The 13,273-nt window shown below is 36.2% G+C and overlaps 1 protein-coding gene across 3 annotated transcripts in view; it reads right to left on the reverse strand.

Annotated features, from left to right (window-relative positions):
• Positions 1-6,629: 6,629 nt before the first annotated feature.
• Positions 6,630-13,273, reverse strand: part of NETO2 (neuropilin and tolloid like 2) — a 58,616-nt gene continuing 51,972 nt past the window's right edge. For all 3 annotated transcript variants that reach the window (XM_019456041.2, XM_019456040.2, XM_019456039.2), the window contains 2 exons: positions 12,996-13,109; positions 6,630-11,201 (listed from right to left, as the gene is read on the reverse strand). In XM_019456041.2, coding sequence (XP_019311586.1) covers positions 10,621-11,201; positions 12,996-13,109 — 695 coding nt within the window. In that variant the 3' untranslated portion in view covers positions 6,630-10,620. The remainder of the gene's footprint in view (positions 11,202-12,995; positions 13,110-13,273) is intronic.

The raw sequence follows: 13,273 nt of genomic DNA on the forward strand, positions 1-13,273 counted from the left end.
AGATTGGGGTATACTCAACTATGGAATACACTCAGCAATAAAAACTATGCACTATTGATACACACAGCAACATAGATCAATGGGAACATTATCTTGAGTAAAAAAGCCAGACATAAAAGAATACATAACATACAATTCCATTTTTAGAAAACTCTTGGAAATATAAATCTACACTATAGTGACAGAAAGCAAATCAGTGATGTGAGGGGTTAGGGGAAGGTGCTCAGGGAATCTTTTGGGGTTTTATATCTTGATTTGTATGTGCCTACAGAGGTGTGCATATTTATTAAAACTCATCCAACTAGGCACTTAATTATATGCATTTTGTTGAATGGCAATTATACTTTAATAGAATTAATAAAGAATTTCATAGTATCTGTGGGTTTTGAAAATCCCAATATGAGAAACTAATCTAAAGTCATCATGGGTTGAAAGAACCCTGGAGACATCTCACAGAAGCAAATGCAAATCCTTTGTGGATGCAATATACTCACACCTGTCTTCATCAGATTCCCACAGTTATAAAGCCTTTTCACAGATGTATTCACAATAAAAAGAAAGTTAACAGCCAAGCCACCCATGAAAACCAAGTACCACGTGCATAAGTCAACAGAAAGAATAAATAACTAAAACTCTCAAGAAAGTTTGGTAATGAAATTATGGAATACAGAATGTAAAATTGTTTAAAGGAGAAAAGAGAATAAAAACACAAGAAAAGAAAAGGATACCATAAAAAGGAGCAGATAGTTTTAGAAAAGAACTAAATGGAATTTCTAGAAATAGTCAATATAATAGTTCAAGTTAAACACTCATTGGAACCCAAGAAAACCAACTACTGTGAGTTAAATAGAAGTTAGATACAACAAAACAGAATATGTAGCACATGGAAAATATGAAGGGATGGAAATACTGAGAGATTAAGAGACATGAAAGATAAAATTTTGTACAATGGAATCATATGGAACCACAAGAATAATATAAAATAAGTCCATATGTAGATATACTATAGGAAGTGACAGAATAGAAAAGAATATTGTACAATTATTAAGAGGGAAAAGAGGTTATAAATAAAAGAATTTAGATTTATAAAAGAAGCCAGGGGTGCCTGGATGACTCAGTTGGTTAAGCATCCAACTCTTGGTTTTGGTTCAGGTCATGATCTCCTGGATCATGAGTTTGAGCCCTGTGCCAGGCTCCACACTGACAGTGCAGAACTTGCTTGGGATTCTCTCTCTCCCTTTCTCTCTGCCCCTCCCCTGCTCATTCTCTCTCTCTCTCTCTCTCTCGCTCGCTCTTCTTCTTCTTCTCTCTCTCTCTCTCCCTCAAAATAAATACATAAACTTAAAATAAAAAAGCCAGATCATCTAAACACTGAGAGAAAATAACTGTCAATGTAGACTTTTATACCCAGATAAATTTTCAGAAAAGCAAAAATTGGACAGATCACTAGGCAGAGTGTCTATAAATAACTTCCAAAGGAAAGCAGAAGGAAAGTGAGCCAGATGTAAGGTCTGGGATGCAAGAAGATATGAAGAGCAAATGAATTGAAAACCATAGAGCAAAGTTTAAATATTCAATATAAACATAAAAATATTGACCATTTTGGGGATATATAAAAAACAAATTAAAATTAAAATACCTATAAGATGGAAGGTGGTAACTGGAAATAAAGCATTATATGATTCTTGTTCTGTTCAGAAAGATAGTAGATATATTAATTTCAGACTTGATGCATACATGAGATAATGTGAAGGTCAGTCACAAAAGTAAGACATAGGTATTTAACTTCTAAACAATATAGACATGGGAATGATAAAAACCAAATTCAGGAACTCTGAGGGATAGGGCTGGAGAGAGGGAGGTGAAACTGGAAAGTATTAAGCAGGGCTCCGGGTATGGGGTGCTCACTATTTTTTTTTTTTACTCTTTTTTTTAATGTTTATTTTTGAGAGAGAGAGAGAGAGAGAAAGAGAGAGAGAGAGAGAGAGAGAGAGAGAGAGAGAATGAGAACAGGAGCATGAGCAGGAGGGGCAGGAGCATGAGCAGGAGGGGCAGAGAGAGAGGGAGACAGAGGATCCGATCTGGGCTCCATGCTGACAGCAGAGAGCCTGATGCAGGGCTTGAATTTAGGGACTACGAGAGCACGAGCTAAGCTGAAGTCAGACATTTAACCGAGAGCCACCCAGGCACCTCTACCTCCCCTGTTTTTTTTTTTTTAAATGTTGGGTGCCCTTTATTTTTTATACCTTTTCAGAAGTCTGAAGTATTTCTTTAAAACAGAATTCAACAGCTTCTGGTTATTATTTTTCAAACCCTTTAATCTCTCTACAGCAGTGATTCTCAATCAAGGTTTATTTGAGCCCTCTCTCCAGGGGACATGTGGCCATAACTGAAGACATTTTTGGCTGTCACAAATGGGGGTGATGCTATTGGGACCTAGTGGGTAGAGGGCAGAAATGCTGGTAAACATCTCACAGTATGCAGAACTTTCCGCCCATAACAGAGAATTATCTGGCTGTAAATGTTAATGGTGATAAGTTTGAGATATCCCATTCTTTTAGAATAAGCAAATTATTTTTTTCAAAATAGATTTTTCTCCCTCTCCCTTCCATTTAAAAGAAAATGAAACTCCATTTTGTAAATCATGAGAAGCAGAAATGATATCAGATGGTGACTTCATCCTCAGTACTTTTCATGTACATAATTATTTTCAGAAAGTAAAAATGCTTGATAAAGTCTTCAGGAAAAACATGAACTTTGTAAATAGGTAGTGTTAAAAATTAATTTACCTTTGGTTGATTGATAAAGCGCCATGAGCAGAGCAACAACTACTATGGGATGAGTTTGACTGGAATTTATATACGAAGTTTCTATGAAATAATCACTTTCATTTTCTGCATCTCCAAGAAGGGACAAAAAGGTAACTGAGAAAGAAGCTGTTTGTTCTCTTGTTTTCTTGTTAGTGGCACATTAGTATTCAACAGTGATACTGTACTAAATTCTGGAGCTGCTACTGAAATGTCATCATTAAATTCTGACTTTACACATCTGGCATGCTGCCTAAATGCAGCTCAGTGTAGTTTACAGTCCAACAAATCAATGCTCTTGAATTGTGAGTTTATGTAAACCTGCAATTATAAACAGTGTGCAATCACTTTCTATGCTTACCTGATGAGGGGGAAGAAAAGCAAGCTGTTTTTCCAGGTGAAGGGGTGAGAATGCCAGCTTAGAATAGAAGCATTCTCCAGCACATCCTTTAAGACATGGCTTTTGATAAAGGCAGTTTTTCTGCATACGTTTTAGCCTACTACTACCTGTACTGTTTAGGGAAGTTCCTTTCTTTTTCACTGACAGACTTGGGAGTTTCTTCAGGGAACTGGTTTCGTGTTTTAGTATTTTCTTAAAAAATCTGTGAGCATTTGTGGTAATAGGAAAACAAAACAAAACAAGAGCCACGAGGCCCCTAGTAGAAAGGCAGGCACTTCTAATCCCACAGAAAATGAAGTTTCAAGCAGCACACTCACTGACTGCTATCTAGCAATTAAAAATGGCAGGATGGGGAAGACCAGAGATTCTTTTTTTTTTTTTAAGTTTATTTATTTATTTTGAGAGAGAGAGGGAGAGGGAAAGAGGATCCAAAGCAGTCTCCACAATGTCAGCACAGAGTCTGATGTGGGGCTCTAACTCACGAACTGTGAGGTCATGACCTAAGCTGAAACCAAGAGTCAGATGCTTAACTAACTGAACTACCCAGGTCCCCAACCAGAGATCCTTTTGATGCTTTTGCAGAGATCAGAGTACAAGGAACAGGTACTATCCTATTTCTAGAGGCTAAGGTTTGATGGATTTATATTAGAAAAGGATTTGGGACACAATTATACCCACAGGGCAAAACAATGTCAGCAAAGTCAGCTTCAAACTCAAAGGAAAAATTTAAACACAGATACAATTAAAGATAGAACTTTATCTTCATAGCAGGTAGCTGGTGGCTGTCAGCCAGTTATTGAAAACAATTTTAGAAAGAAAAACTTTCCAGGGTTGGTCTTTCAATCATATTTTGGCCAAAATAAAGCAGAGTAAAAAAAAAAAAAAAAAAAAAAGCGTTTTCTCAGGAAATCTTTTTATCACAACAGAAAAATCTCTATATAGAAGTGTTTTTGGCCACATTTCTCATTTGAGAATAGGGTGGTTCTGGACATGAAATGCTTGTATTTCTTTTCTCAGTGACAGTCCCCTCCACCTTTTTTTTTTTTGGAGGGGCGTTCCATTGCTTTTGGGAAAACCAATTGTTCCAAGAGTCACCTTTTCATGTAATATAGAGTTGTAACCAGCCCTGCAGTCTAGAAACTGTGATGGAAATGTGGAAGATGTTGACTGAATTATGGGAGCATGATACAGAATCTGAATAGAACTTTATTCTTTATACATTTCTAGATAAATTCATTTTCCTCAGAAACTTGATGAGTCACTTAAAAGGGGCACTATTCAAGGGTTAGGATTTCATTTAATCTAACCTACATTTCAAATGTAGAATCAAATTTCAGTATTTTGCCATACTTGGGAGACAATGGATCTGGTTAAGTGTTTTTATCTGTGGCTAGGGAGGCTAAGATAGCTGACAGGTACTCATGTTGGAAGAAGACCAACTCTTCTTATTCCATGCTGCCAGATGAGAGATGATATGCCCATTGCTTTCAGGTTCTTTTGCAAACCTAAAACATCATGTTAAATTTTCATCAACTATTTTTCCCCCCTGGGATCGAATTGGGATATGCCATTGTCCTTTTCTAGCTTTGTATTAGTTATCTATGGCTGCATAACAAGTTACTCCAAAATTCAGCTTAAAACAACACCTGTTATCTTGGATATCTGCATCAGCTATCTTGGTGGCATTCAAGGTCTTTCACAGGTTGCAATCATGGTGTTGTCTGTGGTCATCTCAAGGCTCCAGTGTGGAGAGCACCTTCTTCCAGATGTGTTGCTGGCAGAATTTCAATTCTTTACAGGTGGTTGGATTGAGGACCTCTGTACCATGTTAACTGTTGGCTGGAAATCCCCGTTTCTTGTCACATGGACCTCTCCAAAGAGCATCTCAGCACATCACATCTGACTTCCATCTGGGCAGAAAATCACAAAACTACTAGTGTGTGAGCAAGACAGAAGCCAGTCTGTCACCTAATCTCAGAAGTGAGAGGTCACTTTTGGCACATTCTATTCATTAGAAGCAGGTCCCCAGATCCAGCTCACATGCAAGGCAGGGGATGACAAAAGATTGTGAACACCAGGAGGCAGAATCCCTGGGAGTCAACCTAGAAGCCTCCTACCACAAGCTTTATTCATCTTTTTTATATTAAAAATGAATGAGGAAGTAAGATTGCCTTTAGACTATGAACGTGAAAAACAGGGGCAGTTACAGCAAGTTTACTATTGTTAGTTGGATGCATTTTCAGAGCTAAACTGTCTTCTGAGGGTCTAGAAAGAACTCCCCTACAATTCATGTGACTATATTTTGGCTCAAAAGTTATTTCTCTGAAACACTGTTTAATACGATAGGACAGTCATCAAAGCATGGTTCAATACCTAGATTTCTGATGAAAATTCCTTCTAGCAATCAGCCGTTACTCAAAATGTTTCAATAAAGTATGTACCCGCTGAGTGGCCTGCTGGCACCAGATGTTACAGAGTATGACAAAGCTTGGCAGGTGAGAGCACTTTCAGATAAATGCTGTTTCTTGATCCTAAATAACACAGAAAGTAAAATTGCTCTGTAACTATTTGCAGAGACAGACCAGTGGTAACTGCTTTTTCTTGTCTTTCTTTACTCCTTGATCTTTGTCTATATGATTGTAAAACTCAAACGAGTTTTTTTGCCTTCCGTTGCTTTCTTCTCAGTGAAATCTACTCATCCATTCTTGCTGAGCAGTGGCTGTGACGGTTGCGTTCCACACCTCAAAAGGACGGTGTGTTCTGATAGCCCACTCTGGAAGTCCTCGCTGCCACTTTAGTGACTGGGTGTAGCAGACTGTATTTGCAGGCAATCGAACACATATTCTCCTTTAAAAAGTTCTTTTCTTTTTCTTTTAGCTTAAGATTAACCTGGAAACTTAAATGGTGTAACAGCCTGAGGATGCTCTTAGTTATTTTTTTTATCATAACTAAGATTACTTTATCAAAGTAAAGCTTTGGTACTGGATAGGAAAGCTACTGGATAGGAAATGCCAACTTCGCCCTATAAGGAAATAAGGCTTCTTTGCCACTTCTGGAGACTTTGCAAATTGAGACAAGCAAGGAAAACAAAACACAAGTTTTGTTTCCAGCTCAAGGGTCATATTCCCTACTGTGAAGTGTCAAACCCAGGATTAAACATAGAAGAATTCTTATATGGTCTGGAAGTTCAACTCTAAAAAAATTAATTGCTTTAAAAAAACCATTTAGCTTTTTGGGCTTTTGTAGTCATTAAACCAATCACAGAAATATATGAAAAAGTTACTCAAAAAAAATTCAGAATTTTTGTTATTAGTAGAGGTATATAAAACATGGAATACTGATTTTGCAGGGACCTAAAAAGATATCTGAGGTCAACTTGTCATAATGGCTCAGAACTCAAATCATTCTACAAACTCAAGAGATAATAGCACATACATCTTTAATTTCTGGAGTATACATTATTTCCTTTAGATTAAAAAAAATCACAAAAGCAAAACACTGAAGCTGTTTTTATCTAGTGCCAAGCCTATAAATTGTTAACATTGTTTATTAAGAATTCACAGTAATTGTCTTGCAGTTTGCAGATGCCAAGAAGTCATGGCAACAAAATTGTAGAATAATGTTACATAGATTAAAAAAAGGTAAAATATAATGCTTTGAAAAAATTATAGAATAAATTACATTTTAAATCAGAGTGGTAGACAAGCTTACATGGAACATCTGGGCTGCTGTTTAGAACTGTTTGACCTTTAAAACTTCCAGCCAGCTAAAGCAGGGAAAAACAGCAAAGGCAAAGAAAGAACATGGGACTAGTTCTGAGATGTGGGTACTCTCTCCTCTTTTTTGGGCCTCAGAATTCTCATTAATAAAGCTGGAGCAGATCATCTTTCTTAGGATCTTAAAAAAACCCCAAACTAGATTCCTTCTAATCACGAACAACATAGCACACACCATTTTGTAAGAGGGCATAATCCCCTTTGAGAATCACTCCTGAAATCACAACTGGCTTTTTTCCTATTCTGTCTCCTCAGTTGACACACTCCTGAAGCCAGAAAGCATCCTGCTCATCTGACAATTGCACAACTATAAAAATGTTCAGAAGTAGACACTTAGGAGGTCCTTTTAATGCCTAATAATTGCATGTAACATGACAAAGACACAAGACCTGTCATCCAGAGTTAACAAAGCCTTTTTAATCTCTTTTGTGATGTGAAATGTGGAAAATCCTTTGCTTTTTGTTAAACCTTTAGGTTGAACATTTCCCCCCACAAAAGGTACATCACACTTCATTCATACATACTTTAGATGTTGGGATTCGTAGGTTTCCTGCAATTTCTGGGCACTTGAGGGTTGGTATCTTGTGCTAAACTCAGGATCACAGATGAAAGGTAACAACAGTATAGTAGAGGTGTCCTTAATGCTGCTCCTGAATTGAAGATATTCTCCCCTCCAGATTTGTATTTTCCACTGTATGTTTAACTGGCTACTACATTCTCTATGAAGGGTGTAGTAACTTCCACAAGATGGCTGAAGTTCATCTCCATTACTAAAATTTATGGCTTTTACTTTAGTAAACAATTTGTCAAGTTTTCTCACTGACCTCAAAAATGATAGACTACATATGCAGCAATTAGCATTATGCTGGTAATAATGCCTAAAAATTAGTTCCATTCTCTTCTCTTCCTATGGTGTACTGCCAAATAAATGTTTGACTAAAAAATAAATGAGGCCTAGTCCCCATCTATAGTTCAATGAAGGCATACAATACATGGCAGTTTAAGGCTGGCTTAGCTAATATTGATCATCTGGCTCTTCAGTTCTACCCCTGCAGACAGACTAACTCATCAGAAACCCCTGATCCTGGACCAAATTAAGAGGTACCTTCACTACATAAAGATTTACTATTTAGACTTCTCTCTGCATTTTGCTTTTTTTTTTTTTTCTTTCAATTCAGAGGAAATGTTGTTCTGTATAGAGACCCTCTCTTTCTTTAGTTGAAGAGAAAACTGCAAGTAAGTTTGGGTTGTCTACTGTGGAAAACAAAAACTATTTCTTTTGTTTCAGTAGCCAGAAAATTTAGAACAAACTCTGTTGTCCAAGATTTACTTGCTGAGTTGCCTGAAACTATGTACTTTTGTGCTCTTTTAATGTTAAATGTCTTCTTTAAAGGCTCTATTTTGTAGGCCTCTTCACGACCTTTTAAAAGAAAATAGGATACAAATTTCAAAAATAAAAATAAAAATATAGTTACAAGTGACTCTCATGAAGCATACTGTATTATTTTCTACTATAAGGTAGGTGTTAAAGATGAATTTAACAGCTGTTTTTGTAATGCAGGTGATTTTACACAGAAAATATGCTAGCTTTCCTTCATCATGAAGAATGAGATCACAGTTATTATTATACTAAATAATTACTATGCAGTTCAAATGTTAGCTGGCTACTAATACTAGAATGCCTATTCAACATAGCTACTGAAAGAATTTCTATCTAATCTGGCTCTGGTTCATTAGTTCAATGAATACTACATTCATTAAGTCTTTCTACCTTCCCAAATTCTATTTTTAGAACAGGAAATTATGCTGACTTAAAAAACAACTTAAATCATAAATATACTATGTATAGGTTTTCGTATCTCCTGGATATTATATTTAAAAAAATAAAAAATGTGATAAGAAATATGTTGAAGGGGTATCATATATGTATAATATTTAAGGTCCCAGTTTTCACTAATCTGAGAAAATGCATGGATGTGATATCTTAAAAAATCAATGAAATTCCATGAAACTTCAATTTCTCGTTTCACTAAGAATTTACTACAAAATATATCAAAAATGAGAATTTATCTCTTTTAAACGGCATGTCTGTATTAGTTATAATTTGATAAATGGTTCCTTTTCATATATTTTTTAAGATCCAAAATCTCAGTGTAATAACATGATTGAAGAATCATGTAACAATGTATATTTTAATATAAGATTTGTGTAGTGATTTGGAATAAATAACACACAGTGAAAAATTTATCATAAACTAAATGCAGTAACAAAAAAAACCCAAAGCTATGTACACATTACCAAGGTCTTTACAATGAGTTATAACGTGGAGCTCCATCACAGCATACTTGTATACAAAGCCACTAATGTGAACACTGAAATAAATCTGTCATGTAGGTCTTTAATCTTGATTTAATAAAGTTTTGTACAGTATCAAATAATATCAAAAGTCTAAAAAAACACAATGAGTTTTTATATCATGTTTATAAATTATTGTTTATATACCATAAAAAACATAAGGTCAAAAGTGCAGTTTAAAAAAAAGTGGAAGTTGTTATTCTTGGTAAGAACTAGAAAAATGTACTATCCCAAGTACGAAGCCATCTGAGGGCTTTTACAGTTTCTTAGGAATTCTCCTTTTACTCTCACACAACCTTGGTTACCATACGCTATAAGATAAACCAATATAAAGGGAGCAAAATCATCTTCTTATAAAAATAACAGGGAACACAAATCTGGTGGTGAGAAATGCTGGAAATAAACATAATTACAGGCTTCTTCCAAAATGAATTAAATGACTTTGCTCACAGGAATGAATGGGCTATCACTGAATGTGACCAAATTTGGGAAATTTCAAAGGATTTTCAGAAATTTTAATCCTTAAGTTTTTAGTCATAACTGGCAAGGGTGCATACATCCTAGGATTATGAATTCTTCTAGTATAAGTAAGACAAGATAGGACCTAAAGGCGATAAATCATATCATTTACCATTCAGAAAAAATAAAGACTAAAAATCCAGTAACTAAAAGGCAGCAGTATAGAAATTAGTCAAGAAACAGATGGGCGAAACAGAACTCCGGGTCTTAATTGGCACTTACCACAGTAACTAGTTATATTTTGAAAAATTCTAGAACAAATGCCTGTATTGAAATATGTGTGGTATGATAACCACTTATATTTAGCAAGAAACCAAAATGGTAAAATCACAAACTTATAAAACAAATTAAATTTAGAGAAAAGAAAAACAAAAGGAATGTAAAGAAAAATCTTATTTTTAAACTTATTGTGGGATCACAATATTGAAAAACTGTATCAATCAAGAGCAGTATTCCTGAAGCAGCCTGAGCCTGGCTCAGCAGAACTACTTCACTCTTTAAATGCTATTTAACTGGTACTTTGTTTATGTGACATCAAGCAATAAATGATTATTATTTTTTTCACTGAATGGAGTAAGTTCCTTGGTTGGCTTAACATATAGACTGCCTGAGATAATAAAAACTTCACCATTACAATAGATTAATGGGAAACGAAGGTCTTCCTAGTTTCGACAGGAGAAAAGGGTTGGCTGCTGGAGAGAATGGGTGCTCTGTAGGCTGCATACGTACATACTTAATAATTAATGTCTCCTTTTGTAGAAGATTAAAAATCGATGGATATGGATGCTTGTGCAGAATCATCTCGCCCCCTGACATAAATTTCACAAGGAATCTCCTCCATTACTCTGTCTTCTAGGGCCTGTTCAGGGCACTCATGTGCCTGTTTGAAAGTGTAGCTACTCTTTTTGAAGGTGCTATTAAATGTTTTCATTGGCTGTGGTTGTGCAAAATCATTTCGGAAAGGCAGTTCCATGGAACTCAGGTTGGTCCTGCTTTGTTTGACACTGGATGCTTGCGATCCGCAGTGATGGTCATGAATGCACCGGGAGGCGGTGGAGGAGCGCCGCATCTTCTGGTAGTTGTCCAGTTCTTCTGACAGGTCGGCTAGGTCTGCAGAAATCTCTTTGTCCCTTAGTGAAAACAGTTCATAATGAGGAGGATCAAACACTTCCTGAAATCCAGTTTTATTAAAAGCAGTTTTGCAAGCCATGACCTTTTTTCGAGGCTGTTTCACTTGTACTAAAATAGAAATAATGAGAAGGACCAAGACAATCCCTGATGTAATGCCAATAATTGTTCCATGAGTTTTAGTGATTTGTTCAAATAGTCCTGCTTTTTTCTTTTCTGCAGAAAGAGAAAGAGAAACAATGAGGCTTTCAAAATTCATTAATGAGCCCTGTCCCAAACTGGTAAGGTATTTTTAGGTAAAGCAGAACACATGGGTCAAACAGACCACAGATGATGCCACCTAAAATTAGGTTTTTGAACAAATAAAACAATACCATTATGATTTCTGGTTAAATTAGCCAATCGTAATATGGCTAGATAGATTACATAAAAGAAAAAGGACTTGGTTCTTGCAAATTAAATTAAATACATGAACATAAAGAAAATGCCAGGGGCGCCTGGGTGGCTCAGTTGGTTAAGTGTCCGATTCCTGATTTTGGCTCAGGTCATGATCGCAGTTTGTGGGGTCCAGCCCCATGTTGGGCTCTGTGCTGACAGGAAGGAAGCTTGCTTGGGATTCTCTCTCTTTCTCTGTCCCCTCCCCTCCCCCAGCTCATGCACGCACATGTGCTCTCTCTCTCAAAATAAATAAAATAAACAAAAAAGGAAAATACCAAACAAATACTCTTATTCTATCAAGTTTAGCTTTCTGTTCTATGGCATATCTTTTTTTTTTTTTTTTTAATGCTTACTTATTTTGAGAGGGAGAGAGTGTGCACGAGCAGAGGAGGGGTAGAGAGAGAGGAAGACAGAAAAACCCAAGCAGGCTCTGTACTCTCAGGGCAGAGCCCATCGTGGGGCTTGATCTCATGAACAAACCATGAGATCATGACCTATGCTGAAATCAAGAGTTGGATATTTAACTGACTGAGCCACCCAGGCTCCCCTATGGTATTTCTGACAAACTGCCATGTTGAGGTATATCCACAGTATCTCCACTAACCGCCATCAGCAAGAGAGAACTAAAGTGATCAGGCTAACCCACTTAGGGATGTTATTATCACAATCTACATTTGAATGATTACCTTAAATTACTTCAAGTACTTAAGACAGCCGTATCAGATCACATTAACTTTTCACAGTAAGATATTTACTGAGCTTTTGGAGAATAAAAGGGAGGTAAACTTTAGGACTGAGACAGTGAGTTGATAATGTTTGTAGATATTCAACTATTACCACAAGTCACATTTACCTTAGATATACACTAGAAATAGAGCATAGGAAATTTTATAAAATGAAAAAAAGCGGTTCTTACAAGTCTGTTTTTGCTGCTTAAGTTTTTTTTTTTACATTGATTTATTTTTGAGAAACAGAGTGAGACAAAGCGTGAGCGGGGGAGGGGCAGAGAGAGAAGGAGACACAGAATCTGAAGCAGGCTCCAGGCTCTGAGCAAGCGGTCAGCACAGAGCCTGATGCGGGGCTCGAACTTACAAACTGTGAGATCATGACCTGAGCCGAAGTTGGACGCTCAACCGACTGAGCCACCCAGGCGCCCCTGTTTTTGCTGCTTTTTAAGACTGAATGCATCAATATTTATTAAACAGCATTTGTATATAATTTAAAAAATACTACTATTTTAGGTAACTTTCTAAATTATTCTGAGAATAAGGTATCTTTACAATATGAATAAGAAAATAATGAAAGAAATATTAGAGCAGACTTTTGAACAACTTAAAAAACACAGTACATAAAAATGAATGCTTTTGTTGAGAATAAGTATTTTTCTTTACTTTCACCACATAACAGAGGTCTACACTCTATTTAAAACAAACATTTATATTTTATGTTTCCATTTCTGCCAAAGCAGCTATTGCTAAGTACAGTTGTAGAAAAGGGCATTTTAAGTCTTTCTTAATGAAGGGCAATGGTCACTTTTCTCTCAAAAAGATTGGCCTTTGCCATTGCACTCACCTTTACAATGATTTTCATCCCAAGGGTATGCACAGTTCTGAACACCATTACAGACTAAAGAATTATTGATGCACATGTTGCTGTGGCAAAAGAAAGTGCTACCTGTGCAGGGAGCTGCAGGAAAGAAAAACAATTTGTTGCTAAGAACTCATTTTGGTTTATTTACACTTAAACTTGTTTCATGAATACACTCCTACTATATAAACAATAAGACAAAGGCCAATACTCTCTGATATGGTCTCACCTAAACTTTTACTTAAGGGTGCCCAAGTGTCATT

This window comes from Panthera pardus, unplaced genomic scaffold, assembly GCF_024362965.1.
Source record: "Panthera pardus isolate Hobbes unplaced genomic scaffold, ASM2436296v1 HiC_scaffold_18, whole genome shotgun sequence".
Classification (NCBI taxonomy): domain Eukaryota; kingdom Metazoa; phylum Chordata; class Mammalia; order Carnivora; family Felidae; genus Panthera; species Panthera pardus.